Here is a 23,483-nt window from a genome sequence, read left to right on the forward strand (position 1 = left end):
CTGTCATAAAAAGGCTTTTGCACATTTCTTATGACTTGCCAGCTTGTGAGTAATGAAGTATGTGATCTTCCAGCTACTTAATTATTGTAATGTTTCAATAGTTGGGTTTTGCCTAGAAGTTATTTAATAATCCTTTTTTTTACATTCTATTTCTACACTCCTTTAACACATAGATAATTAAAAAGAGATTTACCACTTCTCTTTTTCTGATCAGAGAACTCATGAGGATATAGTAACATACATGCCTTCATGTTTTCTAAGCCCTTAATTCCAAACAACAAACAAACATCTATTTAGAAACTGAAGGTTATGCTAGACTCATTACCAGATTATGTGGTATGAAGAAAGACCCTGTTGTAAACAACAACTTTTGAGATGCAGAGAAAGAGATAAATGAAATCCTTCCATTTCAAAAGAGCAATTTAATGAAGTTCTTTTTCCTGTTTTTATCCCTTCAAAAACAGGTTCAAGAAATTTCAGAGGAAAAGTTTTTCATTATTAATGAGCATCTTAGCAGAAAGCTCATAGATTTAAAGCACAGAGGTCCTTTAATTGTTCCTATTTAATTGTCAAAGGAAACAACCATGTTTTAATTTTGCCCTTTCCTCATTTATTAATTGCACAGAGAGCTGTTTCATGTAGCATATTTAGTTCCTTACAGAATCAAACTCAACAAAATCAAAATGTAAATCCTGCTCAAGCTGTGACAGCTCAGACTTCTGGCAAGCAGTTAAGTCTGAGTTTAAATTCATATCCAACACAGAAGTAATGATCACATAATCTGCTTTTCCTAGCCTTATAGCTGTGCTGGATTTCCACAGAGGAACACCAAGGCTGCATTTTGGATTGCCTTGGACTGGCATTCTGCACTGTGCTCATGCTCAACCTCAGTGGACATGGGCAGAGAAAGAGATGATCTCTTTCCCAGATTGCTAAAGAGCTTCACATCTTTTTAATTAATCAACACCACACTTGTGTGACAACATTCACAATACAGAAAACAGCTTCTTCTTTCTTCCCAGAGGACAAAAGTTGTTTTGGATCCCCAGCTGGCTTGAGAGAATGTAAGTCTCTGAAAGTTGACAATTATTAACCCAGATATTTGCCAGCCAAGGATCTCCCTTAGAGAGTTTCAAAATAATTTCTCCTCTCCGTAGCATTCAAATGACCCTTACTGTACTTTGTCCATGTAAAACTGCAGTAAGTCAGAGAAGACATAATTTCTCCAACTCCTACAGCACTGTACCAAGGAGATAACCACACTGCAACCCAGCACAGACTGAACCAAGGAAAAGCATGAGGAGCAGCATAGATGGGCTGTGATGGACTGACCATACCCACATTCCCCACTCCCTGTGCCACTCAGAGTGGGGAAGAAGAGGAGCTGGGGATGGAGGAGTGAAATTGAGCTTGGGATAAAGCCTGAGGGAGGAGGAGAGGGAAGGGGAAAGTTTTCAAAATGAGATTACATGTGTAAAGAAGACATGTCCTGACCTGCTTTTAGGGGAAAAAAATAAAATCTGTGACTTAATCATGCAAAATTTCGGGTCAAAGGAATACAACAACTGCCGACTGATCTTCAAGTCTATGCATTGGAGTATTTAGCCATAAAAAGTCAGAAGGATCAAATGTCTTCATCAAGATGTGTTGTGGCAAACAGCACTTCCAAGAGCCTCCTCTAGTATTCAAATCCATCCAGATACACACAAACCCTACCAAATGTGTCAGAGCCACTCACACTCAGCTCTTATTCAATACCTATTTGTATTTGTTAAAAAGAAACATAGCAAAGACAAGGTGTCAACTTTTTGCTGAAGGCATGGTTTCAGCATTTCAGCAGTCACTCTAAAGAACCCCCTGGTCAAGGCCTTCACAAAGCACAGCTCTGACATTAGGCTAGACAAATGCTAGCTATGCACTCACAGAAGTGAGAGATTAAATCCACTTGTTCTACAGGAAGCCTCCTTCTTATAATGTGATGTCCTATGCTCTTGGGTCCATCATTCCTAACCACATGTGGTCTGGAAAAAGGTATTCAGAATGAGAAACTCCTGTGATGCTTGTAAATGGAAAAACTATTTTGAAACGAAAAAATAGAAAAACAAATCAAAGCAAACATTCACTCAGTAATCAGGAAAAAAAAATCTCTTGTCATTCTACAACATCCATATTAAATACATGCTTTGTCATTTCCAGATGAATGAAGGTTTCTGGTGTTCTACCATAATTTTATTAACTTAAGCCCGGGAAGCATGTGATCTGTTTTAAAAACTGTGGATCAATTCTGTATTAAAATACCATCACTCTGCCTACTCCTTCAAAGTGCTATAAAATAAACGGATGGGAACACTGGAATATTCCCCAGGTACCATGGCTGAAACAAAACTTGCATCAGAGGAGTCGTTCTAAAAAAAAGCAACTACCACCTTCCCACTCAGTCTTCCCCAAGTACCAGGCAGTCCATATGCCATGTCATTTTTATATTCTCTGGTTTTTGTCAAAAATATAAACCTGTGATAGATGAGTAATGCACCGATTGACTCTTGCAATTCACAGACAAATATCATGGATATAGGTTAAGAAAAGTTTTATAGATTTATAGTTATGTTGTACCCCTTCGAGTGGTTATCAAGGGACAGCTGGAGTTGGGACATCTGGGAGGGCTGGCTGGTCACTATGGTGACATCTGACCTCCAACCAGGATTTGAGGAAGAGATCTCCACCACTGGACAGTGAAGAAGGGGTTGATGGACAGAACCCTGGGAGGGGCTAAAGGGTTAAAAGGCAAAACCTCCATTGTGTGGGCGAGCACATGGTAGGAAAAATCCTTTACTCCTGGCACTGTAACATTTTCTCTATTCAGTCTTCTGTTGTATTTTTTGATAAGGTTTAATAAAACTTTCTACAATTATTAAAAGTGATTGGCCATTTCTCACAAACCAAAAATAAGTCACAGACTGTATGCTAAAGGCTAAGGAAATTACTAGTGTAATTGATGCAATAGAAAATAAGATGCCCTATCTTGAAGAAACACATTTTATGTTTTAGGTTTGCCCTTGCACATGAATGTACAACTTGTGAGATGTGATGTGAAAAATGCGTATTTTATGATTGGCTTTTCACAAATATTAAAATGAATATTGTATCTGTTGTGTTAGAAAGTTATGCTGTATTAATTCTCTTAAGTAGTGTGTCAAATATAGTTTTAGGTTATAACATAATGTTAAAATAGAAGCTATGCTATGTAGGATACTTTTTTTCTAAAGAAAGGAACTCACATCGAGACGGCAGCCACAGGACACCTAAATCTTTCAGAGAAAGAGAATTTATTGCTCCATTATCAGAAGAAACGAACTTCTGTCAGGATTCAGAGGAAGAAGTTGACACTGACCAGACAGAATCCTGTGTTTGAATGGAATTTATGCATCATGTATGAGATGTTCGAATATGCAGCAGGCAATATTGTATTTAAGGGTTAATCCTCTGTTAACCATGTGTCCTTTTTCAGGCTTATTTTGCCCAGAAAAAGGTACCCTGGACGTCAGTAACTCTTTGTTTCTATTGGCTCATATTGTTTTAATTCAAATTGTCCAAATTATTATTACTCTAATTGTATTACCATTTTTATAACCATTTTATTACTATTAAACTTTTAAAATTTTAAAAACAAGTGACTGGCACTTTTTCACATGTGACTTCAGTTAAGGCCAGAGTCAGGTCCATTAGCAGGCAAGCTTCTTTTCTTCCTCACCATTGCAAAGACAAACAGCTGCACTAGAGCCTATGTTTTTTAATCAACAATTTATTAATGTATTTTTCTCTAGATAGAAAATATTTGTAACCACTTCATTTCATTTGCCCTGTTTTTTAAAGCACTGTGAAACATGCTATTCGTACAACATTGTTAAAGGGTCAGATTATTCTCACCTAGAATCTGTTCAATAAATTCCACCAACAGACAAAACACCATTTAACAAAAACAAACGATAAATAAAAGTGAAAATGGAAAAAAAAAAGTAGTCAAAGCAATATGAATTTCAAATCCAAATATTTTGAATTAATACTCGATCACTATCCACTCAGAGTGAGAAACCATTTCAACACAACATACAAGATTTGTTTTCACAGATCTTTTCAGCTCGAGCTTGAAACAAAGTTCTTTCTATCTCTAAAGCTTAGCTCCAGAAATTATATTATTGTACACAAACTAAGGACAGAACCTACAATTTTACCAAGCTTTCTGGTATGTTTCAAAAATACATGTAACACGAGACCTCAAAGGAATACCAAAGATTATTACCAGCAAGGAAAAAAACAAACCAAACTGAAACCAAAAAAACCAAAACACTGCCTCAGTTAATTGCCAAAACAGTTTTGCACAGCAAACTTACACTGACTTCATTAACACAGCACACCTTTTTTTTTTTTTAAGTGCAAATATACTCACGAAAAGACATTCCCAATGTAGGCATAATATGAACAGCAGTAGGGAGTAGTCCCATCACAGCAGTAAGCCTTGCAGTCATTATCACACTGAGCCAAACAATCTTCTGCTGAATAAAAATAACACTCATGATGTCAAACAACAAAATCTTGTACAGCACAGCTTTGAAGAAAATGCAGTCTAACAGTTTCATACAATCACAGCACTGTCCTTGAGGTGTGATCTGACGGTAATCCTAATGGCAGCCCATTCCCACTCATTCAGTATTTCAGACTTAGGTGCTTTCCATATGGGTATTCTGTAGCTGGCCATATCAGTTCCTCCTTATACTTAATCCTTTAAAGTGAAAAAGAACATTTTGAAATACCAAGACACCACAGACCAACTTTTTCCATCCCAGCAAGGAGTCCAGAAGAAACCTAAGTCTGGGCTGCCTGTCTTTTTGATCTGGAGGGTGGCAGGAGAGAAGGAAGCTGTCTGAGAACAGGCTATTTCTCCCAGTCCCTGCCCAGTCCCAGCATGGGGCTCCCTCATCCCTTGCCATCTGGCAGCAGCTCCCCTCACGGTGCTCCAACACCAGGGCCAGTGTGGCAGGGCAGTGCCTGGCACAGGGGCCAGCAGTGCCCTCTCTGCCCCCCTGAGGACACTTGAAGCCTCAAGTGCTCCCAGCCACAATGCTCTGCTGGACAAAGCAATCTGTGAAACAGCAATAAGAGAGCTCTTTACAAGTAAGAAAAACGGGAGAGCATTTATCTTTTTATTCCTATGAGAAGCTATTTTAACAGTATCTACCTCTTCTGCTGACATGACATTTAGTGTTTTCAAATACCTAAGTCAGGTTCCACCAAGAAGATAACACTGTACTGCCACTGCACTGTAAAAATATTCTTGGGGATCACCATCCCCACAGTCAAGGCTTCAGCTGCAGCCTGGATAAATTCAGAGGGACTCCGGGTTCCATACACCACCACCCCTGGTGACCTATTTGGTCACATACTGCAGTGGCAAAGACTTGAAATCAAAGATGGCAAACCTCCTTCTGCATTCCCAATGCACAGTGGCTCCCCCTTCCCAGGCTGCAACTCACCAGAGAGGTTCTAATTCTCCCATTGCCATTACTGCCTTTCATCTGTGCTGATCCTTTTGGTTGGTCTGCTGGGATCTGGGCAACCCTACCTCACCTCAGGTTCTGCCACATTCCCATTCCTGCCCCAGGTAGGTGAAAGTTCCCACCTTGCCCTGAGACTCCTTTGCTCACTGACTCATGCTGCTGACCCATGCTCACAGGATTTTAACAGGTCAGCTCTCTGAATCTGCTCACACTTGGTCTCCGCTTGAAAATGAGCACCAAGCAAGGGCTGGAGAGGGCTGTGCAACACAGCACATGGGTCAGCCCAGGCAGACACACCCTAACCCTGTGAGATGACCTCTGGATTAAAGAAACACATGTAAAAACCAGAACAATCAACCCCATCATCCTGCCAACCAGCCCCGCCAACAAGTGAATCAGGGAGCCAGCAGGACACCATCTCCAGAAGGAGAACAGCAGGCCATGGGTAGCACAGGCACTTCTATAGCAAGCAGCAATGCAGGACTGCCACAGGACACCCCATACCAAGGTTTTGGCAGGGCTGCCATCTCAGGACACCTCATACCAAGGTTTTAGCACACCCCTGTGCCAGCAGCTCTAGGCTTTTGCTATGTCACCTCTTTTTTGGCATGGCTACTCATGGCTCCAGCTGTGCCATGCCAGCACACCTCCAGGCTCTGCCCTGGCAGGAGAGCACCAAGGCGCCTTCACCCTGCACATTACAGGTCTATCCTATATGAGTGGGTTCACAGAATGACAGAATCATAGAATGGGTCAGGTGGGAAGGGACCACAGCGGATCATCTGGTCCAACCTGAATCCTCCTAGAGCACATGTGGCACGGGATTGCATCCAGACGGTTCCTGAGTATCTCCATTCAGGGAGACTCCACAATCACTCTGGGCCATCTGTTCCAGTGTGTGGACATCCTCATGGTAAAGTTCTTCCTCACGATCACGGGTAACTTCCCGTGCATCAACTTCTGCACGTTGCCCTCCCGCTTCACTGCTCAATACCACCGAGCCTCTGCTGCATCCTCTTGGCACACCCCCTTCAGATATTTACACATGTTAATGAGGTCCTCTCTCAGTGCTGTCCCCTCGAGTTTTACTCTCCCTGCAGCCAGACAGGGGCTCTCGCTCTGCTGGGACACCCCGGGGACTCCCTTCCCATTCCTATGCCAATTCAATCGCCGACGAGGAAAAGCTTCCACGTCGAACCGAAACCGCCGGCCCCGCTCACACCCGCTGCCCGCAGCTCCGCGCCCGTCCCACGCCCCACGCCGGCCCCGCTGACCTGCCAGAAGGAGGAGGAAGAGGACAGGGGGAAACAATACCCCCAAGGCGGGGAACCTCTCCGTCCGGCCGCGCCGCTCCATGCCGGCTGCAGCACGGAGCCACCGTGCGCCTCATGGCGGGGGCGGGCCAGCCCTCACGGCGGGGGAGGAGGGCGGGCGGAGCCGGGCGAGGCCCCTGAGCCCTGCGACCGCCCCGAGCGGGGCCGGCGGCTCCTGGAGCGGCGGCGGCCTGTGTCTTAACTCGGGTTTTCTCCCTTTTGCCTTCCCGCCGCCTCTGTCCTGCTCGGCAGCCGCGGGGTGACCGGCGCCGGTGTCACACCGGAGGGCTGCGAAAGCCGGGTGTTGTTTGCGCCGCCTTGGTCATGCGGTCTTCGAGGGGGCTCCTGCCGTGGTTTAAATGGAGACTGTCTTCAAAGTGGGATTGAAACTGTGGTTGTGTGAAAAAACGCCAATCGCTTGTTTTTAAACTTTTAAAAGTTTAGTAGTAATAAAATGGTTATAAAAGTAGTAATGCAATTAGAGTAATAATAATTTGGACAATTAGGATTTAGGACGATATGAGACAACAGAAACAAAGAGTTAGGGATGTCAGGGTGCCTTTTTCTGGGCACAATAAGTCTGAAAAAGGACACCTGTTAACAGAGGATTAACCCTTAAAAGCAATAGCCCGTTGAATATCCATACGTGATGCATAAATTCCTTTCAAGCAAAGGATTCTGTCTGGTCATCGTCACCTTCTTCCTCTGATTCCTAACGGCGTCTTGGATCCTGAGTGAGGCAGGAAGAAGTTAGCTTCTGATAAGAGAGCAATAAATTCTCTTTCTCTGAAAGATTTAGGTGTCCCGTGGCTGCTATCTGGTGCGAGTACCTCCTTCCTTTCTTTGAGAACTATCCCACTTACATAGTTCCAAAATTTACCTTTTAACTACAAAACTCATTTATCATACTATTAAAATGTTAATACAGCACTACTAATCAATACAACAAAATACATATAGTAAATACCTGCGTAGAGCCATATAATATGCACTTTTCACAGGCTGTTTGTGACCGGAGATCAGAGGCATGGCGTGTTTGTAAGGGCAGGCGAGCAGCCGTGCCCGGCTGGCTCCGTGCTGGTGAAGGTGCTGCCAGCCCGGGTTGGGAGCACTCGGCTGCTGTGGGGCCGCAGCATCTTCCCAAACCTCAGACGGGCTTGTCCATACTGCCCAGCAATGAATATGTTCCGTGACCAGGCCAGAACAATGCTCCTAAGTGCTCTTCAGGAGTGATTTTTGATAACTATTTAAAGGTTGCCATAACTCAGCCCTGTGTAAAAATTTCCACAGATTGGGCCCAGAGGCCAAAATATTACCTTTGTGATCTCACAAATCAGAAGAGCTAGCTCTGACCTCGCATGAAGAGCTGCAGGTCGAAGAATGTGCTTTGGAAGGCTGACATACGCACACAAAAAATGAAAAACATCCACAGGTTTTTTCGCTCATAAAAGGTTTCCTGCTGTTGGCTGCTCTGAGGGGAAGGCTGACACAGAAACATACAATGAATCCTCTTTCCCAGACAGACCTGCTGTCAGGTTTTTTCACTCTCATGTCTTTGTTGCAAGCATCCAGCAGCTACTCTAATAGAAAAAGGCTCTGGAAGTAAAAGCCAGTGCAGGGCTGCACCTTCCGCGTGTCCCACGTAAACCACACCAAACTCACCTGTCCTTCCCTTCTCCACTGCATTTACCATTGTGTTCTCTGGATCTTGGAGCCTAAAGGTAGGCACGATTGTTTCCACAGAGGGGTTGGAAGAGGCATAGGTAGCAGCACAAGTAGCTCTTGCTGAATTTTAATCCTCATGACTGCCACGGTGAATTCAGTTGGTAGGCCTGACACCTTGGGTTTTAGCTTTTATATTTTTCAGATTCTGCACTGCTTTAGTGTGTAGTTCTGAGCTTCACATTAGGGGATAGTCAGCTCTCTTCATAGTGTAGGTAGACAAAACAATTCCTTCTCTAGCTGGGCACCAAGAACAAACAATGCAAATCTCAGGCCAAAGACCAGTTACAAATGTAGAAATGTTCAGCAGCTGGTCCCACTGAAAAAAGTCCTAGAAAAAATGAGCCCAGCTAGAATTCTCTTTATTTTGCAGCCTACCAGCTGCACAGCCAACAATAAAAGGATTAGTTTTCCTTCCCAGCGCTACACGCGACCACGTTCTTTCAGTCTCAAAGAGCCAGGATCCACAACAGAGATCTTACCCTAACTACTCCCACGCTAACGGGACAAATAAACACTTGGCTTTTTCCTGGGCACCGTGAGCACTGATAAAAACAGCCACACGATGACGCTGTCGACTTGAGAAGAAAAAGGATTTAAAAAAGGACATGCACCTCACCTAGCTCTAATCCACGCCCAGTGTAGATCCAGGTTGAAAATGTCACTGCTCTCCAATCAACTGTGTCAGGACAAAAAGAGTTCGCTGATCTTCCCCTTCCAAGTGCACACTCGTATTTGCACCACAGCAAACGCCAACATGAACTCCTTTGGGCTCATAAATCTTTTCACTCTCGCAGAGCCAGTTACAAACTTGAACATACCGGGCAAAAAACACAGCTCACAAACATGTCAGCTGAAAAAGCTCTTGCCACCTACAACTTCAACTAAACCCATCCAACTGCATCCATCAAAGAAAGGAACTTCTCAAAAGCCCTCCTCAAAAGAAGTGGCATACCCTCCTCCTAAACAGTCAGCCTCTCCTACCACTCCTTTGCCTTGCATTGCCTTGCTCTCTTATCTCCCACCTCTACTTTCTTACTCATTTTATTCTCATTTGACTTGCTTTCCTTGCCTCCCACAACCTTGCCTTGCCTTCCATTCCTTTCCCTTTCTCAAAGTGGACTTGAATGCTAAACTTCTCTTTTTGTCACATAAACCTGGGGTTTTCTGGGGTAAAAATCTGCATTATTGGAAATTGCCTGCCTGGCTGGGGTGGGAGCACACAAATAGCTTCCTGGGGACATGGGTGAAATCTGGCTGTGCAGCTCAAAGATTGGTCCTGTCTCTGACTTGGAAGAGGTCAGGAATTTCTCTGTGAGAAAGAAAAAGTGGGGAAAAGAATTCTACTTCAGCTCATCACAGTACAACTCAAATAGGAAACTGAAGCACATAGCCTCAGAATGTAAACATTTTCTCTAGTTCTCAAAAATCTTTAAGAGCTCCAAAATCCACTTATCTAAGCATCTCAATATACCACACAAATGCCGACCTCTACTTGGCCCATGGTATGTTTGTGCAGCAGACAGGGGGCTGTGGAATCCAGCTGGCCACTAAGAACACCCCATGAAAGCCCTGGATAGACTCAAAAGTGTCACCTTATGGGTTTAACCTCTGCTTGGGTCCTCCTGTGCCTTGGTCCACTTTGTTCCCTGATCTGGAAAATCACCTTCGAATGCTGACATTCCCATGTAAAAATCTCCCCGGGCTCATATATTACAGCTGTTACTGATGGAAGTATTTACAGAGTGACTAAGTGATTTTGGTTAAAAGAGACCTTAAAGACCTTGTTCTACCTCCCTACCATGGGCAGGGACACCTTCTACTAGACAAGGTTGCCCAAATATTGTCCCTCTTGATGTTTTTTAATGGTTCCTTATTTTCCCCTACTTTTTTTTTCTAAATCATGCACAAGTGGTTACTTGTTCTCTCCTTGCTTATAGCCTTTCTGGAGCAGGAATCCGTTTTGTACTAGAGGGTGACCATCTATCCCCATTGGACAGTGTGAGGACCATTGTTCCTGCCTAGGTCTTTTAAATGTTCTGATGAATAAAATAAAAATATAAATAAATAAATAAATAAAATAAAAATTAAAATAAAATAAAATAAAATAAAATAAAAACTACAAAACCACCGTGAACATCTCTGAAGATGGAAAGGACAGGCAGTTCCAGACCAGCCACAGGCTGAAATTACACCTGCATTCACTTTTAAAAAAAATTTATTTTGACGTTCCAGTTAAATCTGGTATCTTTTAAGGACAGTTTGTACATTTAAGGTTATTCCTGGCCTGGTGGCCAGAACACCTTAGCTGCAGTCTTGCTCCACACCATTGGGTGTCATCTTAAAACTACCAGTCCTGGACTCTGTAGCTTTATCCAGGCTGTATTTCAGTCTATTCTTGCTGTGCTTTCCAATAGGAATTTCTTGAAAATGTGCTGTCCTCTTTTCCCTACGGCTATGAGTATCAGTATCCTTAAAATTGCAAATGCAGGCAGAGGTCCAGCAGTCTGGGTTTGTACATTTGCTCACTGTCTGACATTTACAAGATGTTGGATGCACAAACAAGTCACCAGCAGCTCCCGACTTGGGGTTGCCCCAAGGGCCAAGTTCACTTTTGGGAAAATCCTGCCCTGCTTTGTCATGTAATAAATATGTTTCTTCTGGAAAAATTTCAGAATTAGATTATTGGTTTTCCCTAAGCCTCTGCTAGGTCAATGCTTCCCTTTTGCCTTCTCATGTGGGGGTAGAAGCAACTCAGACTCTCCTTCAAAGGGAGAGGAAATACTGACTATAAAAGCAATGACCATTTCAGTCATTAAAGCTGTGAGTGATCAACTTGCAAAAAGCATCGTAAAGGTTTTGGCTGTGCTCAATAGCATTTGGATGGCTTTATGACTCTGTTCTGACACATCATCAATGAAATTACCCTAGAAATAGGCAGATGTGAGCAGAAGTGTCTCATGTGGTAGAGCACAGGCTCTGCTGCGCTGGTCCAGTGTTAACCTGTGGTCAATAGACCACTAGTGAGCTATAAAGCCATGAGGTGTTTCACAGAACTGAAACCACATGCGTCGTGTATTAATACATTGCTGAAGCCTGGAGACATCCTCAACAGCTGGTCCTGACTATCATCAGTATCTGAAAGCTGATGCAGAATTATATCAATATCCCTATTTAATTACTTTTTTATAGTCATCACCGTATAATTGTGCTTTTCTAGAGCAATAACCTTATTTCCCCCAAGGAGGAATATTCTGTTTATTCTCCCCAAATTCATCCAGATGATTTCATTGATTGCCAAACAACAGATACAAAGTACAGTGTATCTCCAAATTGCTTGGATGCTCTTAAGATTAAAAAACATCTGGAAAATCCCTAATGCCCTTACAGAACATTTTGAACGAAGCATCTTCTTCCACCCAGCCTGAGTGTCACAGTCAGGACTTGAAAGAGGGATCAATAGGTGAGAGAAGCCAGTGGCACGAAGTTCCCAAGTAATTCAGTTGTCATGTCCAGAGAAGTGAGCCATGCATTTGGGATTCACAGTGGGAGTATGACATGTTCATGGCATGGAATACTTCCAGAGATGGAAGTATTTAGACCAGGTGGTCACGGCCTGGAGCAACCTGGTCTAATGGAAGGTGCTCCTGTCCATGGCAGGGATTGGAATGAGATGAACTGTCATGTCCCTTCCCACCCAAACCATTCTGTGATTCCATGGTTCTTTCAAAGATGGCATCTTGGAAGAATTTAGCAGCCAGGTTTCCCCACTGAGTGATGCAATATCTGATGCAAATCTTGTGGATTTGCCCCAAGAATTTGCCAGTGTCATGATAGCTTTTCCCTGTGGAGTCTAGTGGTTGTAGTTGCAAGATTTTAGTACTGAAATTAGAGCTGCACATTGAAATATTGATGTGCAAGGAAGAGAGGAAAGCAGCTCAGAAAACAGTGGTTGAAATGTAAGGCAGTAAAACAGGGTGTTTTCCTTGCCTCTTCCTGAGGAATGGGTTGAAACTCACAGCAAAAATTAAGACAATTAAAGGTCCTGGAAATCTCAGCTAAGGATTTAAATGTAACAAATAAATAATGCCTTAAGAGATCAGTAACTGAGAGTTCCTGCTGCACAGGATCTGGCAGGTTCATGAGAGCCCTGAGGAGTCAAGAAGGGCCAAATTTTGAGTATGTCACATTCCAAACAGCCCAGGGTTTTCATTCAAGCTTGTCCCTAAGTAAAGAAGAAGAAAAATCATGTAGTTGCAGAGAGTCTTGCTAATGGAAATATTCAATAACCATAATGTGAGCTTGGCTTCCTCATAAATTCAAAGCAATTTCCCCATAGTATCAGGAGAATATATGGCCTTTCTTGAAGCAGCAGAAACACTAAATAAATCAAATTTTTAATTCGCTTGAAAACATTTGCCAGCATTTCAGATTTAATTTGTCTGATGAGATGGAGTCAGATTGAAAACAGCGATGCAGGGAAGCAAGAAGAAAATCAGAACACAAAACCAAGCAGATATTAGACCTTGAATATTCATTAGTGGACGATAACAACAAAAAGGAAAAGAGTCACAACCCTAATGCCCTAAGAAGCAGTCTACCCAGAACACAATTTGAAGGACCAAATCTTTGACTTTTGTGGGTTTTCCCCAAAAATATACACTTTAATAAATGGGTAATATATTACTATCCCTGAGCTTGTTGTTGTAAATGGGTTGAGAAGTGCACAGAAGTCAGGTACGTGGTCACACAATGTCCTTTCCATCTCAGAGCTGGTCCAATTCACCTCTTGAGCTTCCTAGAAAACTGGTTTTTCCTAACTCTGACAGCTGGGAGCTGAAGCAGTGGGGAAAACCATCTTCAAAAACATCTCTCATAGATGGGGAAACTGATGCAGGCAGTAAGATGACTTTTCCAAAATTAAATTACAAAGTAAGTAAGCCCTTTCGCAGACTTATAAAATTGCAGTTGAACCATGCTGGCAGTCTCTGTATTTGCTGACCACCCCCAGTAGCACCACTGGAGTAGAAAGTGCCTTTTTTGGAATGGAAGCCACCAAGATGAAGCCAAACCTGAGCACCCAGCAGTCAGCAGATCTGTGACATCTTGTGCTGAACACCCTAAGCCACAGAATCACAGAATGGTTGGGGTTGGAAGGGACCTTAAAAAACATCATCCCCTGCCACGTGACAGGGACATCTTCCACTATTGGAGATTAACACAAGCCCCATCCAGTTTGGCCTGGAACACTTCCAGAGATGGGGCAGCCACAGCTTCTCTGGGAAATCTGTGCCAGGGCCTCACCACCATGACAGACAGGAATTTCTTCCCAGTATCCCATCTAACCCTGCCTTCTGTCAGTGTGAAGCCATTCCCCCTTGTCTTGTCACTCCATGCCCTTGTCCAAAGTGCTTCTCCAGGTCTCTTGGAGCCCCTTAAGGCACTGGAAGGGCCTCTAAGTTGTCCCCAGAGCCTTCTCTTCTCCAGGCTGAACAATTCCACCTCTCACAGTCTATCCCCAGAGCAGAGAGGCTCTGGTCCTCCTCATACTGTGCATCTGGGGATGACTCCTCTCCACACCCTACAGAAAACCCTTCAGCAGAAGCTGTTTTGGGAATCTCCATGACACTATGGCACTACTAGAGCTGGGATTTGACCTCAGCACCTTCTCTCTCCACCCCACTGGCATCCCCTAGGACAGTGCATTCATTTGGAGAGGCACTGACCAAGCAATTCAGCCCAGGAAGGTTAAGGCTGATGGTTCCTGAGTGGCAGCTCATGCTGGGAGACACATGATGATGTCAGATCCACTGGTGGAGGGAGAGGCTAAAAAAATGGGAATTAATTACTCTTCCCAGAGTCCGTTTTTATTCCCTGCTGCTGCCTGTTCCTGGGCAACTTGCTGTTGTTGCATTTCAATTTAAAATACTTATTAAAAAAATCACTGGAAAGGGGCAAAATTGACTGACTTTGCTTTGTTTTCTGCAGAAGAGATGAGATTACTTTTTAATCTACCTGTGTCTCTGCAATCATTACCTAGCTGCTTTCCAGCTGTGTTGCTAATGAGTGTCAGGACCATCATTTTACTAATGGAGAAACTGAGGCATGGGCAATGACAGTGATATTCCCCAGGATGTGGGTAGGATTATTCCTGGGACCTGAAATCCCTTTATCTGCTTCCTGTGCTGCAGCCCCAAGCCAGTCACATGGAAATTGCACTTCATAAATAGCAGTCTTCCTGACTGCTTTTGCACACTTCTCTGTATATGATTTTTCTTACGGGTAATTATTAAGGAAAAACAATTGCAGAACCAGGGGAGAGCAAATGGTCCATGTGGCAAATGAGCACGAGCAGGAGACCTCCAGCCTGACTGGTAAAGCAGAAAAACAGAGTGTTTTAGATTGGTTTAGTAAGGAAGTGGGCTAAAAACCCCAACCAACATTTATGGATGCAGAAAACAGGAGGGTTTGCAGAAAAAATAATTGTAAAATACATTTCCACATGTTGGAAACTGGAATCAGAGCTGCTTGAAGAAGGGTGGCTGGTTTTGCATAGACTGAGTTGCAGTCCTGGGCCTCTTTAGCATAAAAGAGACTACAAGAAAGATGGAGAGAGACTATTTACAAGGCAGTGTAGTGACAGAACAAGGTGGAATGGTTTCACACTGACAGGACAAGGGGGAATGGCTTCACACTGACAGAGGGCTGAGTTAGATGACATATTGGGAAGAAATTCTTGGCTGTGAGGATGGTGAGGCCCTGGCAGAGGTTTCCCAGAGAAGCTGTTGGTTGGAAGTGTTCCAAGCCAAAATGGATGGGGCCTGGAGCCACCTGGTCTAGTGGAAAGACTTGTAACAAGATAATTTTTAAGGTCCCCTTCAATCCTGGTCATTCTATGAATTTATGTTTCTAAAATATTTCCAAATGGGTTACCTCCAGTAAGCAACATCCATAAATTCCAGAAGGAATTGACCTTCTGAGCAGTGAGCTAGAAGAGGTATCAACTGCCCCTTCAATCCTCTTTCAGTCATGTCATTGCCCTCCAATGTACAGAGCCCAGGCTGTGGGCTGGCAGTGGCTCCTTGGTCAGGACTTACCAGCTGTGCTTACCCAGGAAGGTCCAGGTAAGAAAAGTTGGGTTAGGAAGGTAAGGCCAGGCTGGGAAGGTCCTCTCCACACAGCCACCCCAAAAGAGGGTATGAATTAGGGAGCACATAAACCTGCAAGGAGAATTTTTTCACTTCTTTAGTGAAACTTGTTATAGTAGGTAATGTGGGTGGATGTGTGAACATGCTGAAGAGAAGTGGGGTTTTTCTCTCTTTCAAAAAAGAAAAGGATTAGAAATGACATGCAATTTTAAGAGATACTGCTTTAGGTTGCAAATGCCTGTGTCTGAAATCTAGAAAAATGCTAAACTGAGATATAAGAGCTTATGCAACTATAGTTTTGCCAGTGGTGTGCCCAGCCCAACACTTTAGTCACACCCCCTCCCCACAATGCTTCTTTCTCATTTAATGCCCAGAAATTATTGGGGATGACCTAAGGCTCAGGGGAATTGCACAGGCTGATCATCCCAGCATCTCCATGCTTGGCTACAACATAAAAAATGTTGACTTAGCTCCAAGCTTTCACTAACAAAAGTAGAGAGCCAGCCACAGACAGGGAGAGGCAGCAGAACAAGGGTGCAAGGTGCTGCAGTGGTACATTATCACCATTCACAGGCAGCAGTGCGTGGGTTGTGCTGAGGTGCTGCTGCTCTGCTCATCTCTGACAAATATTGATATATTTAAACATAATCTGGACTAGAAAAACACAACCAGATGTTGCTGACTCTTGGGTGACGGGTTACCTGATAGCCATTCCCACTTGCCCAAGGACTGACATTTACCTTGTGACACCACCACATCTCCACCCCAGGGGCTTTTCAGAACAGACCATGCTCTCCACAGCATGTTTATTAACCACCTCTCCACCCTGCGCTCCAGCTGCACCAAGGATGATGCTGCCTCTTGGAAACTGGACCCACAGTGGGAGGCATGGCAAACACAGGGTCTGGGGAAGACAAATCCCACTTGACCAGAAACAAATAGACCCTGAACTCCCAAAAAGAGTTCAGATCAGTGTGGTTTGGGGTAGTCAATGCCTTATGGGGAGTAAAAGGCCTTTAAGACCCCCCTTGTAGTTGCCCATCTGAGGTTCTGTTTAATTTTGCTCAAAAGAAAGTGTGGGGCCGGGCTAGACTGGGCTTGGAGCAACCTGGCCTAGTGGAAGGTGTGCCATGGCAGGGGCTTGGAATGAGATGAACTTTAAGGTCTCTTCTAGCCCAAACTATCCCATGATTCTATGATTCTCTTCCCCACCTTTTATTCCCTATCTCTTCTACCTCCTTTCCACAGGAACCCTCCACTTAGTCTGTTTAGGAGCAGGAAGATGTTCATAACCAGATCTTCTCACAGACTGAGAAAGAGAGAAACTTCCCAGAGCTCTGGCAGTTGGATTTGCAGTGGGTAGGCTGGAACCCAAATAAGCGCCTAGGCATGACAGCTCTTTGTCACACCCACAGCAAACCAGCTCAGCAATACTATTTGCTGAATATTTTCTATTTTTGTAGAAATTGAAAGAAATAGGATTAATCTGACAACATCCATCCAGCTCTATCCCCACTAACAATAAAGGGGAAAACATAGGATCACAGAATTGTTTAGGTTGGAAAAGCCCTCTGAGATCACCGAGTCAAACTGATCCCCCAGCACTGCCAAGCCCACCACTAACCTATGTCCCCAAGTGCCACAGCAACAAAGCTTCTGAATCCCTCCAGGAATGGGGACTCTACCACTGCCCACGACAGCCTGTGCCAGGACTGTACAACCCTTTTGAGGAAGTCATTTTCCCTCATAACCAACCTGAACCTCCCCTAGCACAGCTTGCCATTTGCTTTAAGTCAGAAATCTCCCAAAATGGTCAGTCAGGCCTGTGAACTATGAGCCAAGGCTGCAGAGCCAGACAGGAAAAAGCAGGTGGACAAAGCAAATTCCACCATATAAAAGCATTGATGTGACTTGGGATGGGTATTCCAATGACCAGAAAACTTCTATTTGTGATAAACAGCAGGATATGGCAAAATCATTGAGCACTGATTTTATCCTGAGGCAAACAACCTTTCCAACTTGTACATTTGTGTATAAATTACTGCAATGAGGCAACACCACTGTGAACATCTGTGCATTTATGCACGGAGAAGATGCACAGTTGTTGTGGTCGTAGACACACAGATCCATTTTAAACAGACTCCCTGCTATATAAAGGGTGGCTCAGCAGTTCCCCTGGACAGATGAAAGGAGGAAATATTCGCTGTCAAGCAACACCTGAGCAACTCACCAGGCAGAAATGGCTCCAGGTACTTTTTATTACAGTTTTAAAGTATTTGTCAGTGCTGCCATGTGTGTAGGGTGAAAGGAGATGATGATGGGGTGGTACGTGGTGGAATAAACACACTCTGTGACAGCCCTAACTTAAAGTATGGCAATTTATAAACCAGTGAAAAAGAATACCTTTCCCTGCAATGTGACTTTAATTCATGAATTAATCTTTAGTCTAAATAGGCCAAGTCCTACAGGCTCCAGGGCATTTCTCCTCCAAGGGGTATTTGTCTGAGATTTTGTGGTCTTTGCAGAAGACAGACAGACACTAGTGTGAGTCAAGTGTCAAAGGCTGAAAACATTCAAGGTTGACAAAGATCACCAAATCCTGCAGTCATATCCCAGAGAGCCAGCCAGAGCACAGGTAATGTCACCACCTCTCACCCCAGTGAGGCAGACAGCCAGCATCACATCAGCAGTGCAGCAGAAACCATGGACCAGTGAGGTGCTCCCAGGCCTTCACCTGGCACTCACCATCCCCTGCTTGCTCATGTCACCAGAGTGCACCATGCTCTTTTCACATGGGCAAGGACTCATGAGAAAAGGAAAACCCTGAGTGTATCAGGGAAAAACACTGGGACACATACTAGTTTTTATGGATCAACCATGACTCCACTCAGGAACAGACTGCTGGTAACACTAGGAGAAGCACAAGCTCTTGGTGGGAGCAGGACTTGGGGAAAAGGTTTCAAAGAATTTTGGAGAAGGCTAAGCTTACTCTTGGCGCCAAGAGGCACCAAGGAAGATGGGCCTTCAGACAGCATGGACAGAAAAGACTGGGAATTAATTCCCAGGTGCCAGTCCCTCCTCAACCCAGTTTCCTGAGGACGGCTAACACTTTCTGCTGTGCTTTGTTGCAGGGTCATGGTTCTCTCCTCTCACCATTGCCATGATCACTCTGGGACTGCAGTGGCCACAGCAAGCTGCCGCCTTCCCGACCGTGCCCCTTTCCAGCCTGTTTGCCAACGCTGTGCTGAGGGCTCAGCACCTGCACCTCCTGGCTGCCGAGACGTACAAGGAGTTCGTAAGTGCTGTGCTCTCTGGTCATCTCCTCTGCTTTATTTTGATGGCTTCAGGACTGTGTAACAGACACCTTTCATCTATTGGTGTCTCCTTTTCCTCTTTTGAAGAGGAGAGAGGGTGTAAACAGGACAGCACAGGTTATGTCCCATCAGACTGGACCCTGTTTCCTCCTCTTAGCCCTCTGCCCCCCTGCTCTGATCCCTTCTCAGGACTGGCTGCACAGGATCAGCTGGGACATGGCACACATATGTGACAAGACTTTCCTGTGTTAGTCACCTCTGGCCCTGGGAGAGTCTGAGTACTTAAAACTAAACTAACTAGTTTCTTCCACTGACAGGAGCTGGCATGAGCTGTCCTTTGGGGTCATTTACTCCTTGGGACAACCTAATTTAGATGTGGTTTTTGTCCACCTCAACACCTTGGCTTAGGGAGACCTGTAGGCCCAGTAGCTATCGTGCCAACACAATATTCCTACCTGCCAACCCTATCCAAAGGCACCTTGTCATTTATTTCTTACAAAGAGAAAGCATTCAGAACAGCTTGGGAAGTGTCTGAGGTCTTCTCCAGAATATGGGCAATAGATCTGTGTGTATTTGGGATGTCTCCATAGGAACGCACCTATATTCCAGAGGACCAAAGACACACAAACAAGAATTCCCAGGTAGCATTTTGTTACTCGGAAACCATCCCTGCTCCCATGAAGAAGGATGATGCTCAGCAGAAATCAGTAAGTTTTTTTCACCCTCAGGGCAAGCACAGACCTGCCTGAAGAGCCCAGCTGTGCTTCACTGTAGGAACAGAATGTTTTCATCTGTGCACACTTGAGTGCTTCATCCCTCTCCTCCCTTTTTGATTACTTGAACCCTGCATAAAGAAAGAAATACTTTTCTGGGCTACCCTGTAAATCACATTCCCACCCCAAGCATGAGAAAAACTATTGTTTGCACAGGACACAGGTCTGGGTGGTGCTCTTCAGCCAGAAAACTTTGTGTCTGCTGAAGCTGTAGGAGTGGGGGCACGTCTCCAGGTGTTCCAGAGAGAGCAGGACATGCTATCAAATACCCCTGCACAGCTTTGACCCTTTCTTGTCCTAATTTCAGGACATCGAACTTCTTCAGGTTTCCCTGGTTCTCATCCAGTCCTGGCTGACCCCGGTGCAGTACCTAAGCAAGATGTTCACAAACAATCTGGTTTTTGGCACCTCAGACAGAGTGTATGAAAAACTAAAGGACCTGGAAGAAGGGATCCTAGCTCTGATGAGGGTAAGTTGCAGCATGTAGCATGACTATAGAATTGCAGAGATCTCCCACAGAGAGGGCACTCGTATCTCATGGATCCTTCAGAAATCTCACCACCTTCCATTCTGAAGACCAGTGGCATCCTTAGGACTTTGTTTACCTTTAGATAATGAGATCCTGATACTGCACATTGGGTTTCATTACTAGGGAGGATAAGAAAACACAGAACAGGTGTTAACACTCATCACAAAGTGCTACTGCTCAGGAATCAGAACAATTCACACACAAAGTCTTCCCAAACCCAGCAAAAAAAAAATTATTCACTTGGACTAACAGAAAAATAATGTTTGCTACATCTCCATGCAAAATACTTTGAAATGTGGCAAATTTTGTGATGATTCACAAAATTTTATAAAAACATCTGTGTACATATGGAAACCTGCACTCTGGTGTTTCCCTCAGACATCAATGCAGCATCTAGAGAACTGAAAGATGTGGGGTGATCCTCTTCAAGGAAGAACTAGTCACAGATTCACAAAATGGTCTGGGTTGGAAGGGACCTTAAAGCGTATCTCGTTCCAATCCCACACCATGGGCAGGGACACCTTGCACTAGACCAGATTGCTCCAAGCCCTGTCCAGCTTGACTTTGAACACTTCCAGAGATGGGACAGCCACAGGTTTTCTGGACAACCTGTGTCAGGGCCTCACCATCCTCATAGGGAAGAATTTCTTCCTAATACCTAATCTAAATCTCTCCTCTTTTAGTAAAAACCATTCCCCCTTGTCCTCTCTCTGTCCATGTAAAAAGTCACTCTCTAACTTTGCTCTAAGTCCCCTTTATAATCTACTTAATTTTTGTTTTGTTGCTTTAAATGAAGTTGTATATTACCTGCTAGGACACCTTTTCAGTTATGTGTATTCTGTAATTAAGTTTATCTGGCAGGCTCACCCTGTAGCTGGAGGTCTGAGACCTGCAGCTGTGAGAAATGAGTCTGGAATATTGTTTACATCTTCCAGCATTAAAATGACTCTGAAAGTCAGACTCAGAGAGTAAACAGAGACTTCTGTCGTGGCCTTTCAGCAGGAGAAAGGGATAGGTATCAGTACCACATCCAGATTTTTATCTGGGTGAGAAATTCTTTACTGTGAGGGTGGTGAGGCCACAGCACAGGTTTCCCAGAAAAGCTGTGGCTGCTCATTCCTAAAGGTGTTCAAGACCAGGTTAAATGGGGCTTCGAGCAACCTGGTCTAGTGGAAGGTGTCCTGGCCCATGGCAGGGAAGCTTCAAATGAGATGGTGTTTAAGGTGCCTTCCAACCCAAACCAATTTGTGACTTCACAATTCTGTGATTTTGGTCCCCGTTTGGTGTGTGCTTGGGCATTAGGAAATGGTACACAGAAATCAGCCAAACAATCACATTTCACCCATTTATGGCTCCTTTTCCTTAACCAAAGCTTTCCTGTGTGTGGCAGCTGGTGACTACAGCAGGGCAGGAGGAGTGCAGCTCTCAGCTCCAGATGTACATGGCTTGGGTCAGGGTTAGAGCTTTGTTTTCTGGCAAAGTGGGAGAAAAGAGAGAATTATTTGCCTGGTTTCATCTCCTTGACTGGAGGAGGTACAGAGAAACCCTGCAACTTATTCTTTATTTTAAGACTCCAAAGACATGATCCTCCCTCCCTGCAGCCCTGTGCCCAGCTCCCTTCTCACTGTAGCATCACCCCTGCATCACTGCTCTTCCTGCAAACACATACATTCAAAAATATGTTTGAAATATTCTTTAAGACTGGAGGGAGAAACCCCTGACCTCCTTTAATGTTCAGTGGGAACTGTGGCACTGGGCCTGTGGAAGATCATAAAATCATTGATGTTGGAAAAGACCTCCAAGATCACCAAGTCCCAGACTGACCACTGCCTTGTCAACCAGACCAGAGGACTGAGTGCCATGTCACAGCCATTCACATGAACACTTCCAGGGACAGTGACTTCACCACCTCCCTGTGTAGTCCCTTCCAATGTTTAACAATCCTTTCTGTGAAGAAATTCTTCCTGATGTTCAACCTGAAACACCTCTGGCACAGCTTGAGGTTATGTCATGTTGTCCTGTCACTTGTTCCCTGGGAACAGAGCCTGACCCCCACCTGACTCCACACTCCTATCAGGGAGTTAAGGAGAGAGTGAAGCTCCACCCAGAGCCTTCTTTTCTCTAGTCTGAGCCTCCCCAGCTACTTCAGCTGCTCCTGGTGCTCCAGACCCTTTCCCCAGCTCCGTTCCCTTCTCTGGACATGCTCAAGCACCTCGATGTCTTTCTTGCCAGGAGGGGCCCATAACTGCCCCCAGGACTGGAGGTACTCCAGCAGTGCCCAGGACCTGGGGGCTGTTACTGCCCTGGTCCTGCTGAACACACCATGGCTAACGCAAGCCAGGTGCCATTGCCTTCTTGCCCACCTGGGCACACATGGGCTCCTGTTCAGCCACTGGCAACCAGTACTCTCAGGGCCATTCCCAGCCACTCTGCCCCAGCCTGGGGCACTGTATGAGGTTATTGTGACCCACCTCATTCCCAAGCCCCCAGCACCTCGCAATCCTCTTGTAGGAGCTGCAGGACCGAAGCCCCCGGGGTCCGCAGATCCTCAAAGCCGTTTACGAGAAATTTGACATCCACCTGCGCAGTGAGGACGCCCTGCTCCAGAACTATGGCTTGCTTTCCTGCTTCAAGAAGGACCTGCACAAAGTGGAGACCTACCTGAAGGTGATGAAGTGCCGGCGCTATGGGGAGGGGAACTGCACCATTTGACACTGGGGACAGTTCCCTTCCTGCTCCAGCCTCTTGCTGACCATGGCTGCCCCACTCCTTTGAAAGAAAACTGGAGAATAAACCTGCTACTGCCAACATGTCTGCTTTTTGGGGCGGGACAGGCTACTGGGAGGGGCAGGGAGGGAGGAGTGGCCAATGGGACAGGGTGGAATTGGGGCTCAGGATGTGTATTTGGGATTAAAGAAGTGCATTTGGAGCTTGGGGGGATAGGGGAATCAGATTTAAGGACAGCTTTGTACTGGGGAGTAGGTTTGGGACTGTGGGTAGATTTGGAGCTGGGGAGGAATTTGGGAGTAGATTTGGGGCTGAAGTGTGGATTTGAGTCTGAGGAGGGTGGATTTGGAACTAGGGGGTGCAGATTTTGAGCTGGAGCATCGATTTGGTGCTGAGGATAGA

General features: G+C 44.9%; 2 protein-coding genes across 2 annotated transcripts in view; one reads left to right on the forward strand and one right to left on the reverse strand.

The window, feature by feature from the left end:
• Positions 1–6,942, reverse strand: part of CYYR1 (cysteine and tyrosine rich 1) — a 32,798-nt gene extending 25,856 nt beyond the window's left edge. The window contains exons 1-2 of the mRNA XM_030234572.2: positions 6,830–6,942; positions 4,448–4,550 (exon numbers count right to left, since the gene is read on the reverse strand). Coding sequence (XP_030090432.1) covers positions 4,448–4,550; positions 6,830–6,911 — 185 coding nt within the window. The 5' untranslated portion in view covers positions 6,912–6,942. The remainder of the gene's footprint in view (positions 1–4,447; positions 4,551–6,829) is intronic.
• Positions 6,943–17,977: 11,035 nt separating this feature from the next.
• On the forward strand, positions 17,978–23,066 carry LOC103823758 (somatotropin-like). The gene is made up of 5 exons (XM_009098893.4): positions 17,978–17,987; positions 18,870–19,033; positions 19,643–19,759; positions 20,133–20,294; positions 22,866–23,066. Exons 1-5 carry the CDS (start codon positions 17,978–17,980, stop codon positions 23,064–23,066), a joined length of 654 nt encoding a protein of 217 aa, XP_009097141.1.
• Positions 23,067–23,483: the final 417 nt, after the last annotated feature.

This window comes from Serinus canaria, chromosome 1 (genome assembly GCF_022539315.1).
Source record: "Serinus canaria isolate serCan28SL12 chromosome 1, serCan2020, whole genome shotgun sequence".
Lineage (NCBI taxonomy): Eukaryota > Metazoa > Chordata > Aves > Passeriformes > Fringillidae > Serinus > Serinus canaria.

Excerpts from the sequence above, each read along its gene's own strand:
- LOC103823758 (XM_009098893.4), top strand. Across the intron at positions 19,034-19,642 it reads CCGAGACGTACAAGGAGTTC|GAACGCACCTATATTCCAGA; the intron begins GTAAGTGCTGTG and ends ATGTCTCCATAG. Across the intron at positions 20,295-22,865 it reads GGATCCTAGCTCTGATGAGG|GAGCTGCAGGACCGAAGCCC; the intron begins GTAAGTTGCAGC and ends ATCCTCTTGTAG.